This window comes from Hyperolius riggenbachi, chromosome 3, assembly GCF_040937935.1.
Source record: "Hyperolius riggenbachi isolate aHypRig1 chromosome 3, aHypRig1.pri, whole genome shotgun sequence".
Taxonomy (NCBI): Eukaryota; Metazoa; Chordata; class Amphibia; order Anura; family Hyperoliidae; genus Hyperolius; species Hyperolius riggenbachi.
The window spans coordinates 281,900,558-281,924,731 of record NC_090648.1 but is presented as its reverse complement, the minus strand read 5'-3'; the positions used below and the strand labels follow the sequence as shown (position 1 = coordinate 281,924,731).

General features: G+C 42.8%; 1 protein-coding gene across 1 annotated transcript in view; it reads right to left on the bottom strand.

Moving 5' to 3' along the window:
* AASS (aminoadipate-semialdehyde synthase) overlaps positions 1-24,174 on the bottom strand; it is a 113,410-nt gene that overhangs the window by 66,708 nt on the left and 22,528 nt on the right. Inside the window, exons 2-4 of the mRNA XM_068276395.1 lie at positions 21,617-21,834; positions 4,778-4,954; positions 1,690-1,774 (exon numbers count right to left, since the gene is read on the bottom strand). Coding sequence (XP_068132496.1) covers positions 1,690-1,774; positions 4,778-4,954; positions 21,617-21,826 — 472 coding nt within the window. The 5' untranslated portion in view covers positions 21,827-21,834. The remainder of the gene's footprint in view (positions 1-1,689; positions 1,775-4,777; positions 4,955-21,616; positions 21,835-24,174) is intronic.

Sequence of the window (24,174 nt, the reverse complement as noted above, 5' to 3'; positions counted from 1 at the left end):
CAGTGCAATCATACGCTAAGAAAACAAATTTGACTTCGCGAATCAATCTATGGGTATCTGTTGTGGTGTGTGCCAAATAGTGTATTATAGGGCGGTGGTACTGAGAAAGTGAGTTAGTGTGTTTTTTGCATTACAAGGAATTTTATTGTGTTGGTTTTAAGAGATGTACGTATTTGCATTTATAAATTAAAGAACGTATATATGATGGTATATATAGGCGCATGAGTGTTTTTGAGACAATTTTTGAGATAACGGTGGGGGTGTTAGTAACCCCGCTTATCACTTGTTGCAGCCAATTATATTATATTGAATTTAGATTCAGTGGGCTCAAAATCACTTATCTACACATTTTTGTACTCTAGAATGCTGCCTGTGCTTAAATTGTGGCTTCTACACTTGAGGTTCGCTTTTTAATTAGGAATTCTGCTAATCTTGTGCTGATCCATACAAAGCAATTTACACTTTTCTGCAAATATTTCTTACAAATGGAATCTAAGATTAAACATGTGAGAGACTAAAAACAAGTTGTAGAACACATTTTGCTTTATAGCAGAGGCAGCTGTCACAATTTCAATGTTTAGTGATGAACCTTAAAGGTTCATCACTGAATGTGCACACAACGACACAATGACATAATTGTTCCATGGTGCACACATGCAGAGCGCTGCTGGCCATTCACACCTGCGCACTACCGCCCGACCTGGACTGAGCTGCAGCAGCGATTTAGAATACGAAGGAGGGGGCGGAAGAGAACAGGGGGAGCAGGGAGCATGAGGAATGCATCTAATACATGCCTGCTGCCCCCCATTTTTAATAAATCGTTCAGCTCTGGTATCCTTTAAAGCACTGTTTGTCAACAATATTTTGCTACGTACCCCTTATGGTATAGGCAAGATCTCAAGAATTCCTTCATACATATAAATGTATTAACAGTACACTTTTACTGTGTATGAATGAATGATTTCCAAGCATTCCTTTCTGCTTTAAACATTTAAACTTAATATACAAATGTGTTTCTATTTTCTTAAACAATTTTGTTAAAGGTTAAGGTTCATCAAGCCCAACAACCCCCTGAATTCATAAGAAGTGTCCTCTGAGGGTACACGTACTATACATTGAGAACCTAGGCCTTAAAGGACACTTGAATTGTCCCGAACCTATTAAACTACACATGCAAATGTATGTAGTATGGGGTCCTAATACTTACTCTTCCCCTAGTTTGGGCTTCCCTTCACTGTGACGCTTTGCCTCCCATTCATAACTCTGACTGTAGCCAGTTGAATGGAAGAAAAAGGAGTGGAGCATGCTCTGTCTACAATGCACTCCCTATATGTCGGCTCTCTTGCCCAGCTATGTACCACCGTAGGCCAGGAGTGTTCGGAGCATGCGTACTTCAGAAGCGTCACGCTGAACTGGAAGTTCTGAAGTATGCATGCCTAGAACACTCCCGGACATTAGCGGTTAGAGGTAGAGCAAACTGTCCCACCAGATCACTCAAGGGGAACAAGCAATGCCAGAGGGCATGTGTATGCACCCTAAATTGTTGGCCCAGATGATCAGGAATCAAGGAGGAAAATCTTAAATGTGTATATAGATTTAGGAAATCTGCACACACAGTGTTGTTTCATTATTTACTATCTGGTACAGTTACTATTTGCAAGATAACTTATTCAAAAGCAGTCAGCTTACCTGCGACTCCGGCCCACTGTCCAAATGCTACTACTCTCATTCCTCTATGATCCATCATTTTCTCATAGTCAATCAACCGAATTTGCTATGAAAACAAGAACATTTAACCCAAAAAATTAATGCTCGAGAGCAAATTAATGAGGAAAACGATAAATGATCAAAGCAAAGATAGCTGAAACCCATCATTAAAAACAAATGATTTACTGTGAGATTTTGTTCATTTGATCACGTTATCAAAACAGATAAACCAAAAAGTATGGATCTAAAGGGAATTGATCATGGAATTTATGCCTTAATATTTTATTATTTGTTTTCCCGCATGTTGGTAGGTAAAGTCAGTAGGTAAAGTGATCTTGTAGTGATCTTGAAGTGAGGATAAAGTTGTACAAGTAAAGCATCCCTATGCAAACTATGCCTGTACTTACATTCTGTGACATACTGTATATGTTCTAATCACAGCCACAACACTACCTGCATAGTCTGTATATTGGATTCTCATCAAACTGGCCCTGATGTAGGGCAGCTGGGAGGAGGAATTGCCAGCCACATGATCAAACCAATGCAGCAGTTGCCATCATGTGACCATGCTGCGGGCAACCAGTTTTTATGGCATATTTAACCTTTTAACTTTAACATTTGCCAGGATCTATGGCTAAAATTATTAGAGGTATAGAGTAAGCAGGACTGCCAGGTAACTGGCATTGTTTAAAAGGAAATACATAGATCAGATTCCATATGCCACTCACTTTAGGTTCCCTTTAAAGCACATGTGTACTAAAGAGTGACTGTGGAGGCAGAGAACAGCTAAATAATAATTACAGCATGGATGGGCAGATAAAGAGTCCACTGTAGCTGTGCAGGAATAAGGCCTCATACACACTCGGGTGCTTTCAGTCCATGTTCCATGCTTTGCTGATCACTGGCATTCAGCAAGGTGATGCTGCACAAGTAAACCTAGTAATACTATGGAATAACTCACACAGCGGCAATTGTGGCGCATACAACATGTTCCCAGTGACTGCGGCGCTGGGAACTAGAATGAGAATCACAAAACACAATCGCCCCAAAATTGTGGAAAATAGCAATGTAAAATCACTATCACAATTTGTGGTTCTGAGTGTAAAGGGGTTTAATATGTTGTGTCGGTTGTTAAAATGGAAGAAGTAGTGCATAATAAGCTCATCTTGGAAAGAAATGAGGATGAGTTAAGTGCAAGAATCTTCTCTATTGTTGTTCGCACCCCCACATTGATGCAGTAAAAGGCTATTGATGCAGTAAAAGGCTATTAGTCAGGCATGACTCATGCCTGTACCTCCACCCCACCCCCCAGCCAATTAAAAAGAAAAAAAAATGAATATACTTTCCCCATCAATGTCACATAGAAAAAATGATTGAACACTGAGGTCTAACTTAAAGGGATACTGTAGGGGGTCGGGGGAAAATGAGCTGAACTTACCCGGGGCTTCTAATGGTCCCCCGCAGACATCCTGTGTTGGTGCAGCCACTCACCGATGCTCCGGCCCCGCCTCCAGTTCACTTCTGGAATTTCTGACTTTAAAGTCAGAAAACCACTGCACCTGCACGCCCGTGTCCTCGCTCCCGCTGATGTCACCAGGAGTGTACTGCGCAGACACAGACCATACTGGGCCTGCGCTGTGTGCTCTTGATGACATCAGCGGGATCGAGGACACTGCAACGCAGGCGCAGTAGTTTTCAGACTTTAAAGTCTGAAATTCCAGAAGTGAACTGGAGGCGGGCCGGAGCATCGGTGAGTGGCTGCGCCAACACAGGATGTCTGCGGGGGACCGTTAGAAGCCCCGGGTAAGTTCAACTCATTTTCCCCTGACCCCCCTACAGTATCCCTTTAAGTTCGCAGCAACGTCACTTACTGTACTTTTTTTAACTATAAGAATCATTTTTTCTCCCCGAAAGAGGGGGAGAAAGTCTTATAGTCCAAATGCAGGGAGTTCCTGACTTGTGAACGCCTGCCAATATGAACCTCCAACCCGCCACAATGTCTCCCTGTACTGTGTCCATGCAGAGGGGACACCACGGGGACAAACAGAGGACACAGAGGGACAAAAAGGGGCATAGAGGAGGACACAAGGGGGACACAGAGGGGCAGAGAGGAGGACAAAAGGAGGAAAGAGGTGGACACATGGGGGACACAGGGAGACACAAGAGGTACAAGGGGGCATGAGTTACAAAGGGGGCACAAGATGCCCCTTCACCATGGATGCACCAGGTTTAGTATATATATTTTTTCCCTGGTTTTGTTCTCTAAACCAAGGTGCGTCTTATGGTCAGAAGTGTCTTATATTCCGAAAAATACGGTATCCACTGGATGGGAAAAATATAATTGCAGGCAGTGGAAATATATATATGACAACAACAATCTTCCCCTTTGTTAAAGTAAGCCATGCAATGTTTTATTATCAATGATTTATATAGCACCACCATCCATCGTGGCACTGTATAATGGAAGAAACAAACAGGGGTGCATATTATACAGACATTGGTACACATGACAATACCGACATTGCTGCCTAAAATAAGGATCATACACACGTACCAACAATATGTCCAACTATTTTCCAAACTTGTCTATTGGAAGATAAGTTGGGTGTGTGTACGGCTGGATAAGTTGGATGTGTGTACAACCAGATGACAAACTGATAACAGGTTGTTTGCCAGATCCAACCGGTGGATCAATCTGCCCAAGTATCATGCAGGTTGGAACGTGTGTACAAGTCTTTTTAACAACTTTGTTGTTTTTGAATGCAGACATGTTGTGAAGTTTGTCACTTAGTTTGCTCGCATAGTATTTGAGTTGGTTGTTTAGATCGTTGGCGTGTGTGTACGTACTTGTCAGGTACACAACTTGTTGTGTGGTTTATTATGTTGTACGGTTGGTTGTGCATTAAGTTGGACGTGTGTATGAGCCTATAGAAGTGATGGACAATGTAAATTACAGTGACAAGTGTATGGTGATTAACAAGACACAAAAGGGAAAGAGCCCTGCCCTTGCAATGTATGAATATGCACAATCTTATTCAACTCCTAAATGTTCCTGGACAGAATAACTCACCAGTTTCAGAATTTCATCCAGTAAAAGCATGTTTGGCTCCTGGGCTTTTATGGTGTGGGAAAAAAAAGCATAAGTCTTCTGGGGAATGAGCTTGTCCTCTGGTGGGCGCTTAACACCCACAATCAGAGACGCTTCTGAAATGTCTTCCTGAATAACTCCTCCTGCTTTGATGTACTCCTACAATCAAACAAAAGAAAAGAGAATATTTAAACATTCTATTTAATGTCATAAAAAAATATTAACAATTTTACTTCAGCTGCATTCACTCTTATTGAAATACCCCAAGTTGAAAAGTAAACATTGACCCTAAATTTCATTAGGTCTAAATGTAGACATTAGAAGAGTATTGTCCCATCTTTACTATTTTGGCACAATAAGGAGATGCACACAGTATCTCTGCAGTTCACCATCAATTTGAATATAAATGTATCTAGAAGATAGGATACCTCAATGAAACCTACCAATTAGCAGCTGTTCAACTGCTGGAAAAATCGTGCATGCATTATGTACGGTATGTTACGGACGGAACCCGAAGTTGACCACTTCAGCCAATGCGAGAAACGGTGACAGTCTGTGTCCCCCTCTCACATCTGTCTCCAAGAAAGAAATGTAAAGGGCAGCCTGTGTCGTGTGTGTGTGGTCTCTGGCTTTCCCTCCAGACCGTGTTATGGTACCGAATACCACCAACAGGCTGCAAAAAAAGCCCAGAGAAATGCCACTTGGGAACGCACACAGCAGGGAGGGAGCACAGCTGCACTGAACAGGCTGCTTCCTGTAGACACAGGTGAGGAGGGGGCAAGGTGTGAGGGGAGTTGGGTAAAAATGCAGATACCGTGGCCGGAAAAAATGTAAATAGTTTCTCAATTGTTTAATTGGTCGCAGTAGTCTGGTTACTTTGCATACTGGCCTGCCAGAAGTGGCTAGACTTTGGAATCTGGCTGTAACATATACACTAATCAGCCATAAAACCATATGACTAAATTTTCATAGAATTCAGGACTTTCTTGCAAACATGTAGTGGGAAAAAATGGAAGGTAACCACATATGCATGTTTTCATGCACAATAATTTAAGCTTAAAGCACCTGAACTGAGAGGGATATGGCTGATATGTAGAAATTAGAAACTGAGATAGTATAGAGCCTTCCTGGTCCTTCATTCCAGCGTTGTCACTTGTTGAAGTGGAGTAACAAAATACCTCGTTGTCCCTCCTCTGGCAGCCTTCTGAAGATGATGCATCTGTACTGCGCACGCGTGACCCCAATCCTTACACTGCACCATGCACTGATGAATGGACTGGGAGAATGAATGGATAAATGTAATGGTAAAACAGCATCGGCCTGGGCATGACACTCCCCAATCGCTCCTATATTCAAATTAGAAACATTTTATATCATTCATGATTTGTCAGATATGTCTGCAACTGCAATGCAAAAATTCTGTGGTCCAGTGTCATCTTTGTGATCCATAACTATGATGGCAGGCTTTGCAGTAGTAATGTTACAACTGCTCATATTAGTATTCTGATATTGCTGTATTCTGTGTCATTGGAAGAGGGAAAGCATAGTGTAATTAACACTCTTTGTTTAACTTTGATTACATAGAATCTTATGAAACAAGCATTATAACCACTGAGGCAAAGTCACTCTGACAGAACATTTTGGTGTGACTGGCATTGATACTAGGGGTCACTGCAATGCTGATAGTTTGATTTGGCATTTATAACGCTCAACCATCTGGACTGCTGGTAGGCATCAATATTTCTGTGGAGCTATGCACCCTGGAACATGAGAGAACAGGAGGTAACATGCCTAATGGCGATGAAGATAATTTTGATGAACCAGTTCTGTGTAAGGTATGCATGTACTTGAAAGTCTATTTCTCAAATCCTCACCGTAATAAAAATACTTTAGTAATTACTGCATGTGTAGTGTGGCTCATACATGAGAAATATTTTTCATGATGTCACTTTTGAGGAGCAAGAGATTGTTTGGGTTGTAACTGGGTGTTCATTGCATACACACTGCTCAAAAGAAAACAAAGGGAACACAAAGCGGAACTGAAGATGTGATAAAAACAAACAGTTTCACTTACCTGGGGCTTCCCCAAGCCCCCTGCAGCCATCTTGTCCCATGCCAGTCGTCTATGATCCTCCATTCTCCTGCCGCGGTGCAGTTTCTGTACCGCCAACTCGTAAGTTGACAGCAACTGTGCAGGTGCAGTTGCCATTGACTTACAAGTCAGCGGTAAAAAAACTGCACCATGGCGGGAGAACGGCGAATCCTAGAGGACCGACGCGGGACCGGACAGCAGCGGGGGGCTTGGGGAAGTGAAATTGTTTGTCTTTATCTCATTTTCAGTTCCGCTTTAAACAACACACTGCAACTCCAACTCAATCACACTTCTGTGAAATCAAACAGTCCACTTAGGTAGCAACACTAACTGACAATCAGTTTTGCATGCGGTTGTGTAAATGGAATAGACAACAGGTGGAAATTATAGGCAATTAGCAAGACATATCCAATAAAGGAGTGGTTCTGCAGGTGGTGACCACAGACCACTTCTCAGTTCCTATGCTTTCTGAAGTTTTGGTCACTTTTGAATGCTGGTGGTGCTTTTACTCTAGTGGTAGCATGAGACACAGTCTACAACCCACACAAGTGGCTCAGGTAGTGCAGCTCATCTAGTATGGCACATCAATGCGAGCTGTGGCAAGAAGGTTTGCTGTGTCTGTCAGCATGGTGTCCAGAGCATGGAGGCACTACCAAGAGACAGGCCAGTGCATCAGGAGATGTGGAGGAGCCCGTAAGAGGGCAACAACCCAGCAGCAGGACTGCTACCTCCGCCTTTGTGCAAGGAGGAACAGGAGAAGCACTGCCGAAGCCCTAAAAAAAGACCTTCCAGTGGGCAATAAATGTGCATGTGCCTGCTCAGACAGTCAGAAACAGACTAAATGAGGGTGGTACGAGGGCCTGATGTTTACAGGTGGGGGTTGTGCTTAGATCCCAACACCGTGCAAGACATGGCATTTGCCAGGGAACACCTAGATTGGCAAATTTGCCACTAGCGTCCTGTGCTCTTCACAGTTGAAAGCAGGTTCACACTGAGCACATATGACAGAGTCTGGAGACGTCGTGGAGAACATTCTGCTGCCTGCAACATTCTCCTGCATGACCGGTTTGGCAGTAGGTCAGTAATGTTGTGCAGTGGCATGTCTTTGGAGGGCCGCACAGCCCTCCATGTGCTTGCCAGAAGCTAGCCTGCCTGCCATTAGGTACCGAGATGAGATCCTCAGGCCCCTTCTGAGACCATATGCTGGTGCAGTTGGTCCTGGGTTCCTTCTAATGCATGACAATACTTGACCTCATGTGGCTGGAGTGTGTCAGCAGTTCCTGCAAAAAGAAGGCATTGATGCTATGGACCCAGACCTGAATAAAACTTAGCACATCTGGGACATCATGTCTCTCTCCATCCACCAACGCCATGTTGCACCAAAGACTTCCAGGAGTTGGTGGATGCTTTAGTCCAGGTGTGGGAGGAGTTTTAAGGACATTACATCAAAATTGGATGAGCCTGTAGTGTATTTTTCCACTTTAATTTTGAGTGCGACTCCAAATACATACCTCCATGGGTTGATAAAATTTGATTTACATTGATAATTTGTGTCATTTTGCTGTCAGTACATTCAACTATGTAAAGAACGAAGTATTTAACCACTTAAGCCCGAAGGGTTGAAATGTTTTTACATCCGAGCAACTTTCACCCCCCATTCATTTGCCAATAACTTTATCACTACTCATCACAATTAATTGATCTATATCTTGTTTTTTCCGCCACCAATTAGGCTTTCTGTGGGTGGTATATTTTGCTAAGAGCCACTTTACTGTAAATGTATTTTAACAGGAAGAATAAGAAAAAAATGGAAAAAATTCATTATTTCTCAGTTTTCAGCCATTATAGTTTTAAAATAATACATGCCTCCATAATTAAAACTCACGTATTGTATTTGCCCATATGCCCCGGGTATTTCACCGTTAAAATTATATCCCTATCACAATGTATGGCGACAATATTTTATTTGGAAATAAAGGTGCATTTTTTCCGTTTTGCGTCCATCACTGTTTAGAAGCCCATAATTTATTAAATCATATTGATATACTCCTTTGACATGCATATTTAAAAAGTTCAGACCCTTAGGTAACTATTTATGTTTTTTTTTTTTTTTTTTTATTATTGTAATTTTATTTTATTTTTTATTTAAACTTGTATGTGGGTATTTTTTGGTGTGGGAGGTAAACAGGGTTTTTTTTTTAATATATTTATATGTTTACTTGTAAAACTTTTTATTTTAGGTGCAATTAGCTATTTGGCCACAAGATGGCCAGAATCAAAAAGTCCTGGGAGCGATCGATCTCGCTCCCAGGCAGAAGAAAGGAGCCCAGAGCTCAGAAAAGCCGCAGCATCTGAAGAGATGCTGTCGGCTTTTCTCCGGGGGGGTCCGATCAGCGAAAGGGATTTATAATCCCTTTCACTGATCGGTGGGCTAGCGGCAAGCAGCGGGGGCGCGCACGGGGGGGCCCGCGGGAGCGCGCGCGACCCGCGGGAGTGCGCGCAGCCCAACTGGACGAGAAATCTCGTCCAGTTGGGCTTAAGTGGTTAATAAGAATATTTCATTCATTCTAGGATGTCTTATTTTTGTGTTCCCTTTATTTTTTTGAGCAGTGTATTTTTGAAAGTGGAGGCTTCTTTGTAATGATATTATGATGTTAATGTTTGTTAGATATGTGCCACTAGATGCATCTTCATCTTATGAAATGTTAATGAAATATTAACACTTGTATACACTTTTCTCCTGGTGGACTCGCAGTACCTGAGAGCTGCAACCACTAAGGGAACACTCAGTACGCCGCTCTCGAGAGTTAGGAAGACTTGCTCAAGAACTAGTTGGGGAAAGGCTGCGCATCCCTAAACACATGCTGCAATTGAATGGTTAATCGCACAGGCATACACCGCCTCTGCTAGACTGCAAAATGCATGCCCTGCATCCAAAACAAGTGCTAACATTTATTACGCTAGGAGGAACTTTAGCTTCCAATATGGTTTGCATGCAAAGTATAATGTACTAGACACTTGCGCCACAGTGAGGCAAACCTCCGGGCAAGTGACCTAACCTAAATTTAAAACCTTGGGAGCAGCTAAGCAAAACAAATGTGTAACTTACATTTTGTTGAACAGCGAGGAGAACGCCAGCGCATACCACTAAGGTTGCATCTGAAATGACCACCAGCTCATGTGTGCAGCACCTAAATAGACTTTCTGCACACTTCGCATTCAATTCAGATGCAAATCATATGCAAATCTACTACTACTTATCATGCAAACAGGAAACTCAGGAGGAGGGGCTGGGAGCAGCTAACCTAATACTTATCATGCAAACAGGAAACTCAGGAGGAGGGGCTGGGAGCAGCTAACCTGATACTTATTTGCATCTGAATTGAATGCGAAGTGTGCAGAAAGTCTATTTAGGTGCTGCACACATGAGCTGGTGGTCATTTCAGATGCAACCTTAGTGGTATGCGCTGGCGTTCTCCTCGCTTGCTCATGAACTCCCTACTAAGTGCTGCTTCCAGCCAGGTCTGGTCTCCAATGTCAAAAAGTGGTGGTTTTAGGTTTTATTTTCATGTTGCCCTCAGGATTGCAGTTAACAATCTTTTGGCTTGTACCATGCAGTGATAACACTCAGCAGCATGCATTGCCCGGAACGCGATAAACAGAAAACCTTTTATTTATCTTTCTGTAACCAATATGTAGTCGGGTAAGGGTGTCTGTACAAAGACCCTTTTACTTTACCTTGGTGGGGTTGGCTATCTCGTCCCTCCAATATTAAAGTGGATCCGAGATAAACTTTTACTCATTGCATAATTGTGTTCCTTTCATATAGTTTATAGAGCATTCCTCAAGTCAAATACTTTTTTTGTTTTGTTTTAATACTCTAATTCCCTATAAACTAAACAAGCCTCGCCCACGGCTTTTCAGAGAGCCTTGGCACTGTAGCAAGGGCTTATGGGAGATCAGTCTGGGCAGGAGGAGGAGGTTACTAGCCAGAGATTTCAGAGGCAGAGGGGAGGAGGAGAGCAGAGTAAATTTGTCACAGGCAGAGAGCTGGAGATGTTATCAGCTTTTCCCGTGTGTAATGTTTACAAACACCATGGCTGCTGTCATTGTATAACAGGAAGAAATAATCCATATTCTGTTGAAGCCGTTTGCAGCTAGATTTGCTGTGTAAACTATCTAAACTTTAGATACAGTGATGTGAAAAACTATTTGCCCCCTTCCTGATTTCTTATTCGTTTGCATGTTTGTCACAATTAAATGTTTCTGCTCATCAAAAACCGTTAACTATTAGTCAAAGATAACATAATTGAACACAAAATGCAGTTTTAAATGATGGTTTTTATTATTTAGTGAGAAAAAAAAACCCTCAAAACCTACATGGCCCTGTGTGAAAAAGAAATTGCCCCCTGAACCTAATAACTGGTTGGGCCACCCTTAGCAGCAATAACTGCAATCAAGCGTTTGCGATAACTTGCAACGAGTCTTTTACAGAGCTCTGGAGGAATTTTGGCCCACTCATCTTTGCAGAATTGTTGTAATTCAGCTTTATTTGAGGGTTTTCTAGCATGAACCGCCTTTTTAAGGTCATGCCACAACATCTCAATAGGATTCAGGTCAGGACTTTGACTCGGCCACTTCAAAGTCTTCATTTTGTTTTTCTTCAGCCATTCAGAGGTGGATTTGCTGGTGTGTTTTGGGTCATTGTCCTGCTGCAGCACCCAAGATCGCTTCAGCTTGAGTTGACGAACAGATGGCCGGACATTCTCCTTCAGGATTTTTTGGTAGACAGTAGAATTCATGGTTCCATCTATCACAGCAAGCCTTCCAGGTCCTGAAGCGGCAAAACAACCCCAGACCATCACACTAGCATCACCATATTTTACTGTTGGTATGATGTTCTTTTGCTGAAATGCTGTGTTACTTCTACGCCAGATGTACCGGGACACGCACCTTCCAAAAAGTTCAACTTTTGTCTCGTCGGTCCACAAGGTATTTTCCCAAAAGTCTTGGCAATCATTGAGATGTTTTTTTAGCAAAATTGAGACGAGCCTTAATGTTGTTTTTGCTTAAAAGTGGTTTGCGCCTTGGATATCTGTCATGCAGGCCGTTTTTGCCCAGTCTCTTTCTTATGGTGGAGTCATGAACACTGACCTTAATTGAGGCAAGTGAGGCCTGCAGTTCTTTAGATGTCCTGGGGTCTTTTGTGGCCTCTCAGATGAGTTTTCTCTGCGCTCTTGGGGTAATTTTGGTCGGCCGGCCACTCCTGGGCAGGTTCATCACTGTTTCATGTTTTTGCCATTTGTGGATAATGGCTCTCACTGTGGTTCGCTGGAGTCCCAAAGCTTTAGAAATGGCTTTATAACCTTTACCAGACTGATAGATCTCAATTACTTTTGTTCTCATTTGTTCCTGAATTTCTTTGGATCTTGGCATGATGTCTAGCTTTTGGTCTACTTCTCTGTGTCAGATAGCTCCTATTTAAGTGATTTCTTGATTGAAACAGGTGTGGCAGTAATCAGGCCTGGAGGTGACTACAGAAATTGAACTCAGGTGTGATAAACCACAGTTAAATAAAACCTGAACTGAAAATTAAAAGTCAAAATAAACATACATAAGTCGTACTTACCTTCCATGTAGTCTACTCCTCAGTGTCTTTCTCCTGTCCCGCGTACTGTTTGTTTACTGTGATCAAGGGAATTTTCCGTCCTCCATTTTGAAAATGGCCATTACCCATAACAGCTTTCTGGTCAGCACACAGTTAAACTGTAACATCGCCCACTTGAGCCATAGGGAAACATGGACATTACCTGGTACATCAGTTTTCCTCTCAGCTATAACTGACAGCAACTGATATTTTACTGACAGCAACTGATATATTTCAAATCTGACAAAATATTGTCAAAACTGGAAGGGATAATTGTCAGAAGAAAATGGTGAGTTTCTGAGAGGAACTGATGGCAAGGTGTAATAGAACGTGGAAAAGCTGCCGCGTGTACTGGCAGCAAGGCGGCTGATTCCGCGTCCAGCGCGACGGTTTGCACGCAGCAGCGTGCGTCTGGTGTGGCTGGGTCTGTTAGTTCACACAGGCTGAGGAATACGTGCGCGGAGAGGCGGAACCTTTATGACAGCCGAGGAGGGATCAGCTGACCAAGTTGGTCAGCTGACTTCAGAGCAAGTGACTATTGGTTGATCACTGATGGGTGGCGCCGGTGAGCGCCGCGCCATATATAGTTACTGCTGGTCAGTCTCAGGTTGTCTGCCGTTGCGAACACTTACGTGAAAGCACTCAGACCACAGTCAGATCCTACAGTGTGTTAGAACCAGGAGGACCTGGGAATTCACACTGAGCCAGATTACTTCTGTGTTACCATTGTGTTATACGTCAGACTAGTTCCAGGGTGTTGAGACCACGGACCTCACACCCAAGACTAGGGATCCTGTGTTACCATTGTGTTATACTTCAGACTAGTTCCAGGGTGTTAAGACCACAGACCTCACACCCAAGACTAGGGATTCTGTGTTACCATTGTGTTATACTTCAGACTAGTTCCAGGGTGTTGAGACCACGGACCTCACACCCAAGACTAGGGATTCTGTGTTACCATTGTGTTATACTTCAGACTAGTTCCAGGGTGTCGAGACCACGGACCTCACACCCAAGACTAGGCATTGTTTGATATCTGTTATGACCTATTGCACTTCTGACTATCCCTCTGCTTTCTGATTCGGTGCCGACGCATATCTGATTATCAGTTGCCAACCCGGCCTGCCTTTGGTTACCGAATCAGCCTTCTGTCTTTGTACTTTGTCTGCTTATGTGTTGCCGACCTGGCTTGCCCGACCTTGAGAGCTATCTCTCTCCTTACGAGATAGTCTCCAGACCTACTAGTGACATCAACCTTCCAGGTGTCACTCAGTCAGGTCCTTCCTACTTTCAGCCTGGGGCTCCACCCCGTAGGAGGTCCCAGGCTGCTGGAAGGTTTCCATACTACCCAGAGAGCAGTATCACCCATACTGCCAAAGACCACCTGTCTTTGGCAGTATGGGTGATACTGTATGTCACCCAAACTGGGCCCTAGATTTGTGGGTCCTTTTCCAGTGACCAGAAAGATCAATGAGGTCACTTATGCTATTGACCTCTGAATTTCTGAAAAATGGCTGTAGTATATTTAGATGTTCCTTCAAAACTTAGGCGCATGAATATCTGAAACTGCCCTGGGGAAAACACAAAACAGCAGCTCGACTGTGCCAGATGCATAACCTGGATGCTGGCACTTAGCTACATAATATTATATAGCCAAGTTCCCAGGCACAATGTATGCACTGTAACAGATAGCCAAGCATCAGTGTCCAGTATATGCACTCTACCCAATAGCTGGTGTTGAGCTATATGATAGCGTAGAGTATGTCTCACTTTTGTGTCAGGTATAGATTTACATTGGGAGGAGGTTAGGATTAGGATTTAGAAAGAAAAAGAGGATTGAGAATAATCACTTGACTGACAGGGAAGAATTGCCGAAAACATTAATGAAAAAGCCACTGCAAAGACAATAGTAGAATCTCAGGAAGTGCAATGTACCATTTTACAAACTATCTGCAGGACCAGATGCCCAAACTATGTTCAAACTAATCACAGCAAGGGCCAGATTTAGGCCATGGCCTAGGGCACCACAGGAGCAAGGGCACCAAAACAGCAGGCTAAACGGGGTCTTCTGGCCGCCTATACTAGAGGGAAGAGATCATCTGGCTACCTATACTGGGGGAGGGGGGGCGGGGGGTCATCTGGCTACTTATACTAGAGGGAAGGGGTCATCTGGCTACCTATACTGGGGGGGTCATCTGGCCACCTATACTAGCGGGAAGGGGGTAGGGGTCATCTGGCTACCTATACTGGAGGGAAGGGTGGAGGTTTCATCTGGCTACCTATACTGGAGGGAAGGGGTCATCTCACTACCTATACTGAAAGGGGGTGGCTGGTGACTGTGGCCTTGGGCGGTAAAGATTACAAATCCGGCCCTGATCACAGCTGAAACAAACCATAGACGAAACATTGACCACTGCAGCTGTCACCATGAGCATATATGTCCATAGCAATCACTAGTGAACAGATAATAAGCACATAATGACGATGCTAACAGAAACTTTTTATAAGAAATATTATGATCGTGGTGGCTGACCTTCTCTTGAAGCTTTAATAAATAGAATACAATCCCTATGTATTTATTTTATAGGTTGGTTTCTTAGATTAATACTAGTTGCACCATACATAGGTGAAGCACAGAGCATTGCTACATACCTGATGCAAGTTGCCTTCAATCATTGACCTTGACACAATATACTGATGACTTAAATATTTGACACTCAGACTGTGGACTAAACTTGTAGTCTTGGATGACAGACTGTTTCAAGAAATTAAAAGTTAAACTCTTTATCCAGTTTCAAGTAAGGTTATCTAAGTGTAGAAGAACTATGCAGTTCCTGGTAAGGTTATTGTCTCTCGCTGTCCTATTGTACATTACAAGGCACTGCAAGGCACTGAAAGCAAGACTTTACCTATTCTTTCTGAGTGCCTTTTGTGCCGGTGCTGAATTCTGTTCGCGTTTTTCTGAAAACACAAAAGTGGCCTTGGATTCTTTAAACAAAAGACATTCTTTCTACATGTTACACATTTTAAGCAATGTTGCCCTGTAAATATATATAAAAAATAAAATACTTGGTTGGTTGACCCCCATACAATGTAAATACTAAAGCAAGCGTGTTACATAAAAACAAATGAAAGCCTGAACAGAGTCCAATCAATAGATCGTGTCCTTAAGAACTAACAATATGTTACTCCTGTAAGCTAGATGTGTCACAACAACTCTACTGTGTGGTGATGTTACCACTATGAGCACTTCACGACTTAATGTATACTGTGTCCTTTACTCACTTGCTTGGCTAAAATTCAATTCACACGGAAAACTGTATTTTTGCGATACACTCAAAAGCTGGATACAATGCTATTTCAAGGCCGTGACTCCCTGAAATGCTCATTTATGTGTTTAAAAAATGGAAGCATAGTTCCGGTATGTATTGCTGACCATGCTGAAGAGGACAGGTTGCTCTAAGCATTTGAAACACAGAGAACAATGGTAACTTCAGGAACAGAAATAAGACAGTTGTCTTTTCACTGAGGAAAGGCTTTTCTGCAACTGCTGAAGACAAAGCTTCATTACCATGTTTTGAATTTTGCTGTTATTCATGTTACTGAATGTTACTGATGTTACTGAAGCCTCTGTAGGGAGAAGTTCAGATAAAGAAGCCCTAACTTTACTTATAAAACTCCTCTAATTACATAATTCCAAAGCAAAAAGGCCAGAGCAGGAGGCACATTCACCTCCTGTGACCTGAGCAGAAACATCCAGACTGGTGGACTATCACTGCAGCATTCACGGGTGATAGAGGGATGTCACAAAGCACAAAGGAGAAATCAGAAGATCTATCACACAGGAGGTGAAGGAAAGGTCCTCCTCAGCAGAAAATTAGAAGTGGATTTATTTCAGTCCACTGCCAATTTTGCACCCATTTTAAAAATAAACATTGCCCTTACAAACATTGTGGAACTGGACAGGCAATAAAATGGGTCAGTGCTTCCACAGATGTATACCTGTTGCCCAGGGCCCCAATATCTCCTTATTCATGCCCATCTCTCTCTCTGCCAGCCTACACTGAAGTGAGTGATGTATGGCTGTCCTATATGCTGAGAGGCCTCATGCCTGCACTGTTAGTGGAGTGGTGGTGGTGGGGGGGGCAATATGGCTTTTGATTGACTTCTAAAAGATTCTAAAACTTCTTTTTTTTTTTTACGGCATAAACTTTCTAGTTTTTAGCAACATGAAGATTTCTGTATCAGCTTGGATTTACGCATTTTATAACATTTTAACATTAGTCAAATTTTAAAACATAAGGGAACAACATTCAATGTGTCCCTGAGTATGGAGCTGCTCGTCTTCAGAAACACTCAAGGACACTAGTGCTTCTGAAAGCTCCCTCGGTGGCAAATTTTAACAGGGGCGACTCTGCTGGAACGAGGGGCACTAGAGAGGACAGGGAAGGCTCTATAAGATCCAGAGCAAACAGGGAAGGCTCTATAGGATTCAGAGCCTTCCCTGTCCATAGGTACGCATCTGCCTTTTTGATTTTAACTCACTTCACATTTACTTTAACACCTGGATATACCACAGACTTTGTTAGGGACCGTGAGAAATAGCTATTTTACATGCTTACATGCAAGCAAGCTAAAATGCAGTTTACATTAACAGTCTGTGCAGTAAAAGTCATTTAATATTTGCATTAATACATACTGGTGCAGAAAACATTTTCTTGCGTCATTCAATGTTATTAACATTCTTTCCATTCAAATTTACAGCAAGTAACCTGAAACTGCACTATTGCAAATAGATAATGCAATATGGAAACAAACAAGAGTGACATTTCTGTTTAGGTGGAATGGTACTTATGCCAGGTATCTGTTGCTCATGTAACAGAATCAAAGTAAAATAGGACTGACCATTGAGTTGCCTTTACCAATTTGTTCTTGTAAATTGCTTTGGTAGGGAACCTATGGCTCGGGAGCCTTATGTGGCTCTTATGATGGCTACATCTGGCTCACAGACAAATCAATAGGGGTTGATTCACTAAGCTACACTGCTCAAACACGCAGCTTAGTGTGGCAGCGCAAGTAAAATTTTCAAAGTAGGCACGCTACTCCTGTAGCATGCACTACTAACTTACTTGCGCTACCCCAAAACTAACAGATGCTCCAATTGTCCCCCCCTGGATCCTGTCAGGTCCAGTGACTTTGTAGGACGAGATACTCCCACTTTAATTGGCCCAATAGGCTGTCTGTCACTTGACTGGCAGCCTATTGGGCCAAAGTGCAGGGATCTCGTCCTACAAAGTGAATCAACCCCCAAGTCGGCTAGCTAATTGTAAATGCTGTTAGTCTGTATTTCTCCTGTCTGGCTCTCAGGGAAATTGCTGAAACCCAAGAGAAGCTGAAGACGTGTCTGACACTTTCGCTGCCCGAAGGATCAACTGTATACACATCACCATGGCAACAGGGATGTGAACACTCTGCTGCGCATACGCACTGTCCCAGTTTGAAACATATTGTATGGCTCTCAGGGAAATACATTTCAAAATATGTGGCGTTTATGGTTCTCTCAGCCAAAAAGGTTCCTGACCCGTGGGCTACAGGATATCACCACTTTAGGAGGGCCAGTAAAATATAATTTATTTTATTTCTAGGTTTATCATGGAGCATTCTTTGGGTTTTCTTGGTTTTCAAAAAGCATTTCCTGAATGGCAGTAGCTAAGACTAAATGCTATAATAATAAGATACCAGCCAACCTCCCTACTCGCTTGCGCACTATTTTGACAGCACAAACAGGATGAAAAGGCACCCAAAGGATAATAAAACAAATTAAAATCTAAAAATAAATAAGGTTTGAGGTGGCTTACCTCACTGAAGACACATTCATATAGAGTATATATTTAAGGGCGCTCTATTTCTGGCTCTGAACCTAGCATGGCACTTGATTTGGCCTGAAGAAGTGGACAGAGACCCACAAAATGCATTGCCAGTGCTATTAAAGATTATTTATATATGAATTTGTCTTCATTGAATTAAGCCACCTCAAACCATTTAATTCAAGGATTCATTATCCTTTGGGCGCCTTTTCATCCCGTTTGTGCATTTATTACCCCCAGTCTCAGGGTATAGGATACCCTTGGACCCAGTCTACGGGTCCTTAAGACCCCCGAGTTGAGTCGGGTTTATTGACCTTCACCTGACTGCAGTGGTTGCAGGGGTCTAGTCCTGGAAAAAGAAGTGAGTGGACTCACACTAAACGCCCAAAAATGGGCGTGGTTAAGCATAGTGTGGGCGTGGTCATGGGTTGGGCCAAATATACATGGCCTTAGCAGTGGTATAAAAGGTCTGCTAGGGGAAGTTTGAGCTCTGTCGTAGTGTATCCCCAAAAAGTAGATGTAATCTGACAGCATTTCACCAAAAATACACATAATCTGGCAGAGGTTCCTCAAAAATACAGATAATATGGCAGTGGTTCCCCCAAAATAGACAATCTGGCAGCAGCAGTTCCCCCAACATACACATAATCTGGAAGCAGTTCCCCCAAATATGTGAAACCTGGTAGTGGATCACCCAAAATACACGTAACACCCAAAATACATGTAATCTGGCAGTAGTGGTCCCCCAACATACACAATCTGGCAGCGGTTCCCCAATCTGGCATCAGCGGTTCCCCAAAAATACAGATCTGACAGCAGTTCTCCCAAAATAGGTACCCCCAGTATAGCTAGCCAGGTCTAGAGGTGTCCCCAGTATAAGTAGCCATGTGTATATTTGTCCCCAGAATAGGTGGCCAGATGTAGAGATGTCACCAGAATAGGTAGCCAGGTGTATAGATATTCCCAGAATAGGTAGCCAGGTGTATAGATATTCCCAGAATAGGTGGCCAAGTGTATAGATATTCCCAGAATAGGTGGCCAAGTGTATAGATATTCCCAGAATAGGTGGCCAAGTGTATAGATATTCCCAGAATAGGTGGCCAAGTGTATAGATGTCCCCAGTATATGTAGCCAGGTGTATAGATGTCCCCAGTATATGTAGCCAGGGGTATATGTGCCCAGTATATGTAGCCAGGGGTATATGTGCCCAGTATATGTAGCCAGGGGTATATGTGCCCAGTATATGTAGCCAGGGGTATATGTGCCCAGTATATGTAGCCAGGGGTATATGTGCCCAGTATATGTAGCCAGGGGTATATGTGCCCAGTATATGTAGCCAGGGGTATATGTGCCCAGTATATGTAGCCAGGGGTATATGTGCCCAGTATATGTAGCCAGGGGTATATGTGCCCAGTATATGTAGCCAGGGGTATATGTGCCCAGTATATGTAGCCAGGTGTATATGTGCCCAGTATATGTAGCCAGGTGTATATGTGCCCAGTATATGTAGCCAGGTGTATATGTGCCCAATATATGTAGCCAGGTGTATATGTGCCCAGTATATGTAGCCAGGGGTATATGTGCCCAGTATAATATGTAGCCAGGTGTATATGTGCCCAGTATATGTAGCCAGAGATATGTCCCCTGTATATGTAGGCAGGGGTATATGTGCCCAGTATATGTAGGCAGGGGTATATGTGCTCAGTATATGTAGCCAGGGGTATATGTGCCCAGTATATGTAGCCAGGGGTATATGTGCCCAGTATATGTAGCCAGGTGTATATGTGCCCAGTATATGTAGCCAGGTGTATATGTGCCCAGTATATGTAGCCAGGTGTATAGTGGCCCCAGTATATGTAGCCAGGTGTATAGGTGTCCCCAGTATATTTAGCCAGGTGTCCCCCCAGCTGGAGGGGAGCAGCGCAGTGGAGAGGAGCATTGTGCGCAGCGTGGGGAAGGGCGGGCGTTTTCCCCCCCCCCTTCCCTCACCTTGGGGCTCCTCTCCCTGGCTCTCTCCTCCATAAAGATTGCAGCGGCGGTGGCTGGCGGCGGTGACTGGCAGCGGCATCAGTGGGCGGGACTTACCTCCTCCAGTGTTCCGGCAAGTGGACGCTGTTCGTGCAGTTAGTCTGGTCTAGTGAAGACCAGAGCAGCGGCACGCACAGCGTAACCCAGGACACTGGAGGAGGTAAGTCCCGCCCACTGATGCCGCTGCCAGTCACCGCCGCCAGCCACCGCCGCCGCAATCTTTATGGAGGGGAGAGCCAGGGAGAGGAGCTCCAAAGTGAGTGAGGGAAGGGGGGGCGAGGGGGGAAACGTCCGCCCTTCCTCACGCTGCGCACAATGCTCCTCTCTGCTGCGCTGCTCCCCTCCAGGGTGCTAGGGGGGACGGCGTCCACTGTCCAAAAAAAGCGAGTGGACGCCGTCCCCCCGCGTTCACGCAGGACTCGACCCCTGAGTGGTTGGTTGCCCCATTGCAAGCTCCCTTTGTGAGTACCCTCTGTATACTATTTCCTATTTCATCTATTAAGTGTGACGTACTGCACCATTTGGGCTCCCTTTGTCTCTTTTTTTTTTTAGTGGATGACAGCTCCAACCCCCTACCCCGCTTAATTATTTTGACCAACTTAGCAACTGCTGTTCAGGAAATGCTTTAGAAAATAAAGAAAACCCTGAGAATCTCCCATAAGGAGATGGACTAGACTAAAACCTTTCAGTTCTGTCAGATTTTTTTTGTAGTGGTTCTTTAACTGCAAGTAGAATGTTCTAACATCTGAGCTAATCTAGTGACCAGCAGCAAAATCTGCCAGTCATGTCTGTCAGTGACTGTTAGGAACTATAGAATACCATTTCTTAGCCAATACCAAGCTGAAGTAAGGCTTGGTGTTAATCCTTACTTTATATAGAGCTGAACTGAATCACTTGCATTATTCTTATAAGTGGAGTTCAACATTAAAAACCTCCCTAGCGGTATGGACAGATATATCCGTCCATAAAAACATGCTGTGAACAGTATAAACATGCATACACATCAATACTCTCCTGCGCTGTATACTATACCCTTGCTTGACACATTTTGGCAAGTTACAGGAAAAAAAAAAGTTTTAAAAATAAATGTTATCACTTTTTGCACAGAAATCCTGGGAAAATTGAACGCCAGGGAGGTTAAGGGGTATGACATTTACTAGTGCACAAAGATCCAAATGTATACATACCTTCTCATGGATAGCTCTTCTGTTGGAAGGCTGTACTAGAACTTTGTAGCCCAGATTTGTGAGCCCTTTCACATGCTTTGGTGCAAGAGGTGCCCGCCTCTCCCAAGCATTAATGTCCTCTCTTCGAATAGCGAGCACAGCTTTGTGGTGGTGTCGCACAAAATAGTTAAAGCTTGCATTGTGTCTTCTGCACTTCAGAACTCGCAACATGTCAATGCCTGGTGAAACAAGACAGGTCATGAAAAATAATCCTTGGTACAGTTAAAATCTTTGCATCTATGCATTTACGCTACATGTTGAAAATGGTTATATGACAAGTCATAACATTAAAGCTGATCTATGGGCTTTGTAAACTTAGGCCTGAGTATTCCTGTTAGATTTCCATCTGATCTTTCAATAATTGAAACAAAGCTTTTTGTTTTATTGAGACTTGGGGTCTGATGCACTAACTAGCGGTAATATTGGATTGCAGGGACAGCACACGGCAATATAACCATTACTACAGCAGCAGATAGCATGCACATTGCGCTAACAGCACAACTTGTGATACACTGCTGTGGTAGTATTGGTAATATTGCTGTACACTGTTTCTGTACACCATTAACACCGCTAGTTAGTGTATCAGGCCCTAAGACACAAGACAGTCGATAGACCTACCACCTCAGCCACAGAAAGGTGGATGACAGAGTGGCTTTATTGGGGAATCGTAAGTAATGACTTGAGGTACCTATACACAATAGAATTTGCCTCTCGATGTGGCAAAATGAATGATTCCTCTCATCTGAAATTGATTCTTACCATACACAGCACACAGATTTTAAATAAATTAAAGCAGGGAATCTTGCGTTGCACTTTTCAATGCAGAGCAATGCTATGAGCCACCAAATGCCCACCACTCCTCTCTTGCCCCTGACTGACCTAAATCTACCATCTGAACAATATTTTCCATTGATTTTACGTAAAAAATTTGCAGAGAGAATACCTGAAGAAACAATCACTATGATCGAACCTGTTGGGAAATTCAATAAGTGTATAGGCACCTAAAGATTCGTTTTTCAATTACAGGCTGGACACACAGCAGTGGGTGGAGAGATGTTCAACAAACACCTTATTACAACTATAAATACAAATTATATCTCTTACAAACGACTTAATTTACAACATTTCAGGGATACAAAACTGTCTTCATGTGCTACACTGTTTTGCTATTACGTATTAAACTGTAAGTCGTTTAAAACCCGTTAAATGCACATTGAAATCATCCAAAATACATAGTTTACTATATAAGCCTTAATTCACTAAGCTTTATCAAACACTTTTGATAATTTACCTCATGGGTAAAATCTAATTTTGAATTCACTAAGGTGTTATATATTTATCAAATGGTTTTTGGATGGATCGTTCAATAAATCTATAACACCTTAGTGAATTCAATGAGATTTTACACATGAGGTAAAATTATCAAACATCTGATAAAGTGTTTGATAAAGATTAGTGAATTGTGTCAAATATGTCCAAACCCAGAGTATTCCAAAATTAAATCATTGATCCGCGTTTCACCATGTTTAATGCAGCACTTAACTTACAAACAAATTCACCTTATAAACAAACAATCTCCAGGACAGAACGTATTTGTAAGTAGGGGACCATCTGTAAAAAGGCTTTACAAGTCTGGCCAGCATGGTGGCGTATTGGTTAGCACTCTCACCTTGCAGTGCTGAGTCCCTGGTTCATATCCCAGCCAGGTCAACATCTGCAAGGAGTTTGTATGTTCTCCCCATGTCTGTGTGGGTTTCCTCAAGGTTCTCCGCTTTCCTCTCACATTTCAAAAACATACAGATAAGTTAATTGGCTTCCCCCTAAATTGTCCCTAAACTACAATAAATACTCTACACGATTCATACATAGACATATGACTATGGTAGGGATTAGATTGTGAGCTCCTCTGAGGGACAGTTAGTGACAAGACTATATTCTCTGTACCACTGCGTAACATGTCGGCGCTACATAAATACTAAGTAATAAATTTACAAAATGGCAATACTACTGCAATGGTTTCAGTTACCTATAAAACTAAAAAGTTTATGTATAAAAAGTAACAGAAAACCTGCATAATAAGTACAATGAGATTTGAACAATTTTCCCCCTGCCTTGAGGCTTTTAAAATTGTAAAGTTTCACAGCATAATACTAAATTGTATCCACTAATCTTCCCTGGCAGAAAACAGTCAATGACAAGGCTGCACCTGTTTCAACTAAAAGTCATGACCATATGTCATATTATCCATGTGTTTAGAGTGTATGCATGACTGGCATGTCAGTGCTTCTCAGAAATTCCTCATCAATAATGCTTCACTACCACAGTAATGAGAAGAGTCTCTCAGTCTCTTCTTAGTAATAATGTATATTTATAGCTACCAGATGGGAGAATGGCCTCTAATAAGTGCATATGATTAACCAGATGATAAACTAAATTGCTAGAAGTTCTAAATCCCTTATAGGCCATTTACAGAATAACCTGAAGGTATGACCTTTATCTAGTCTAACTAGATGAAAGAG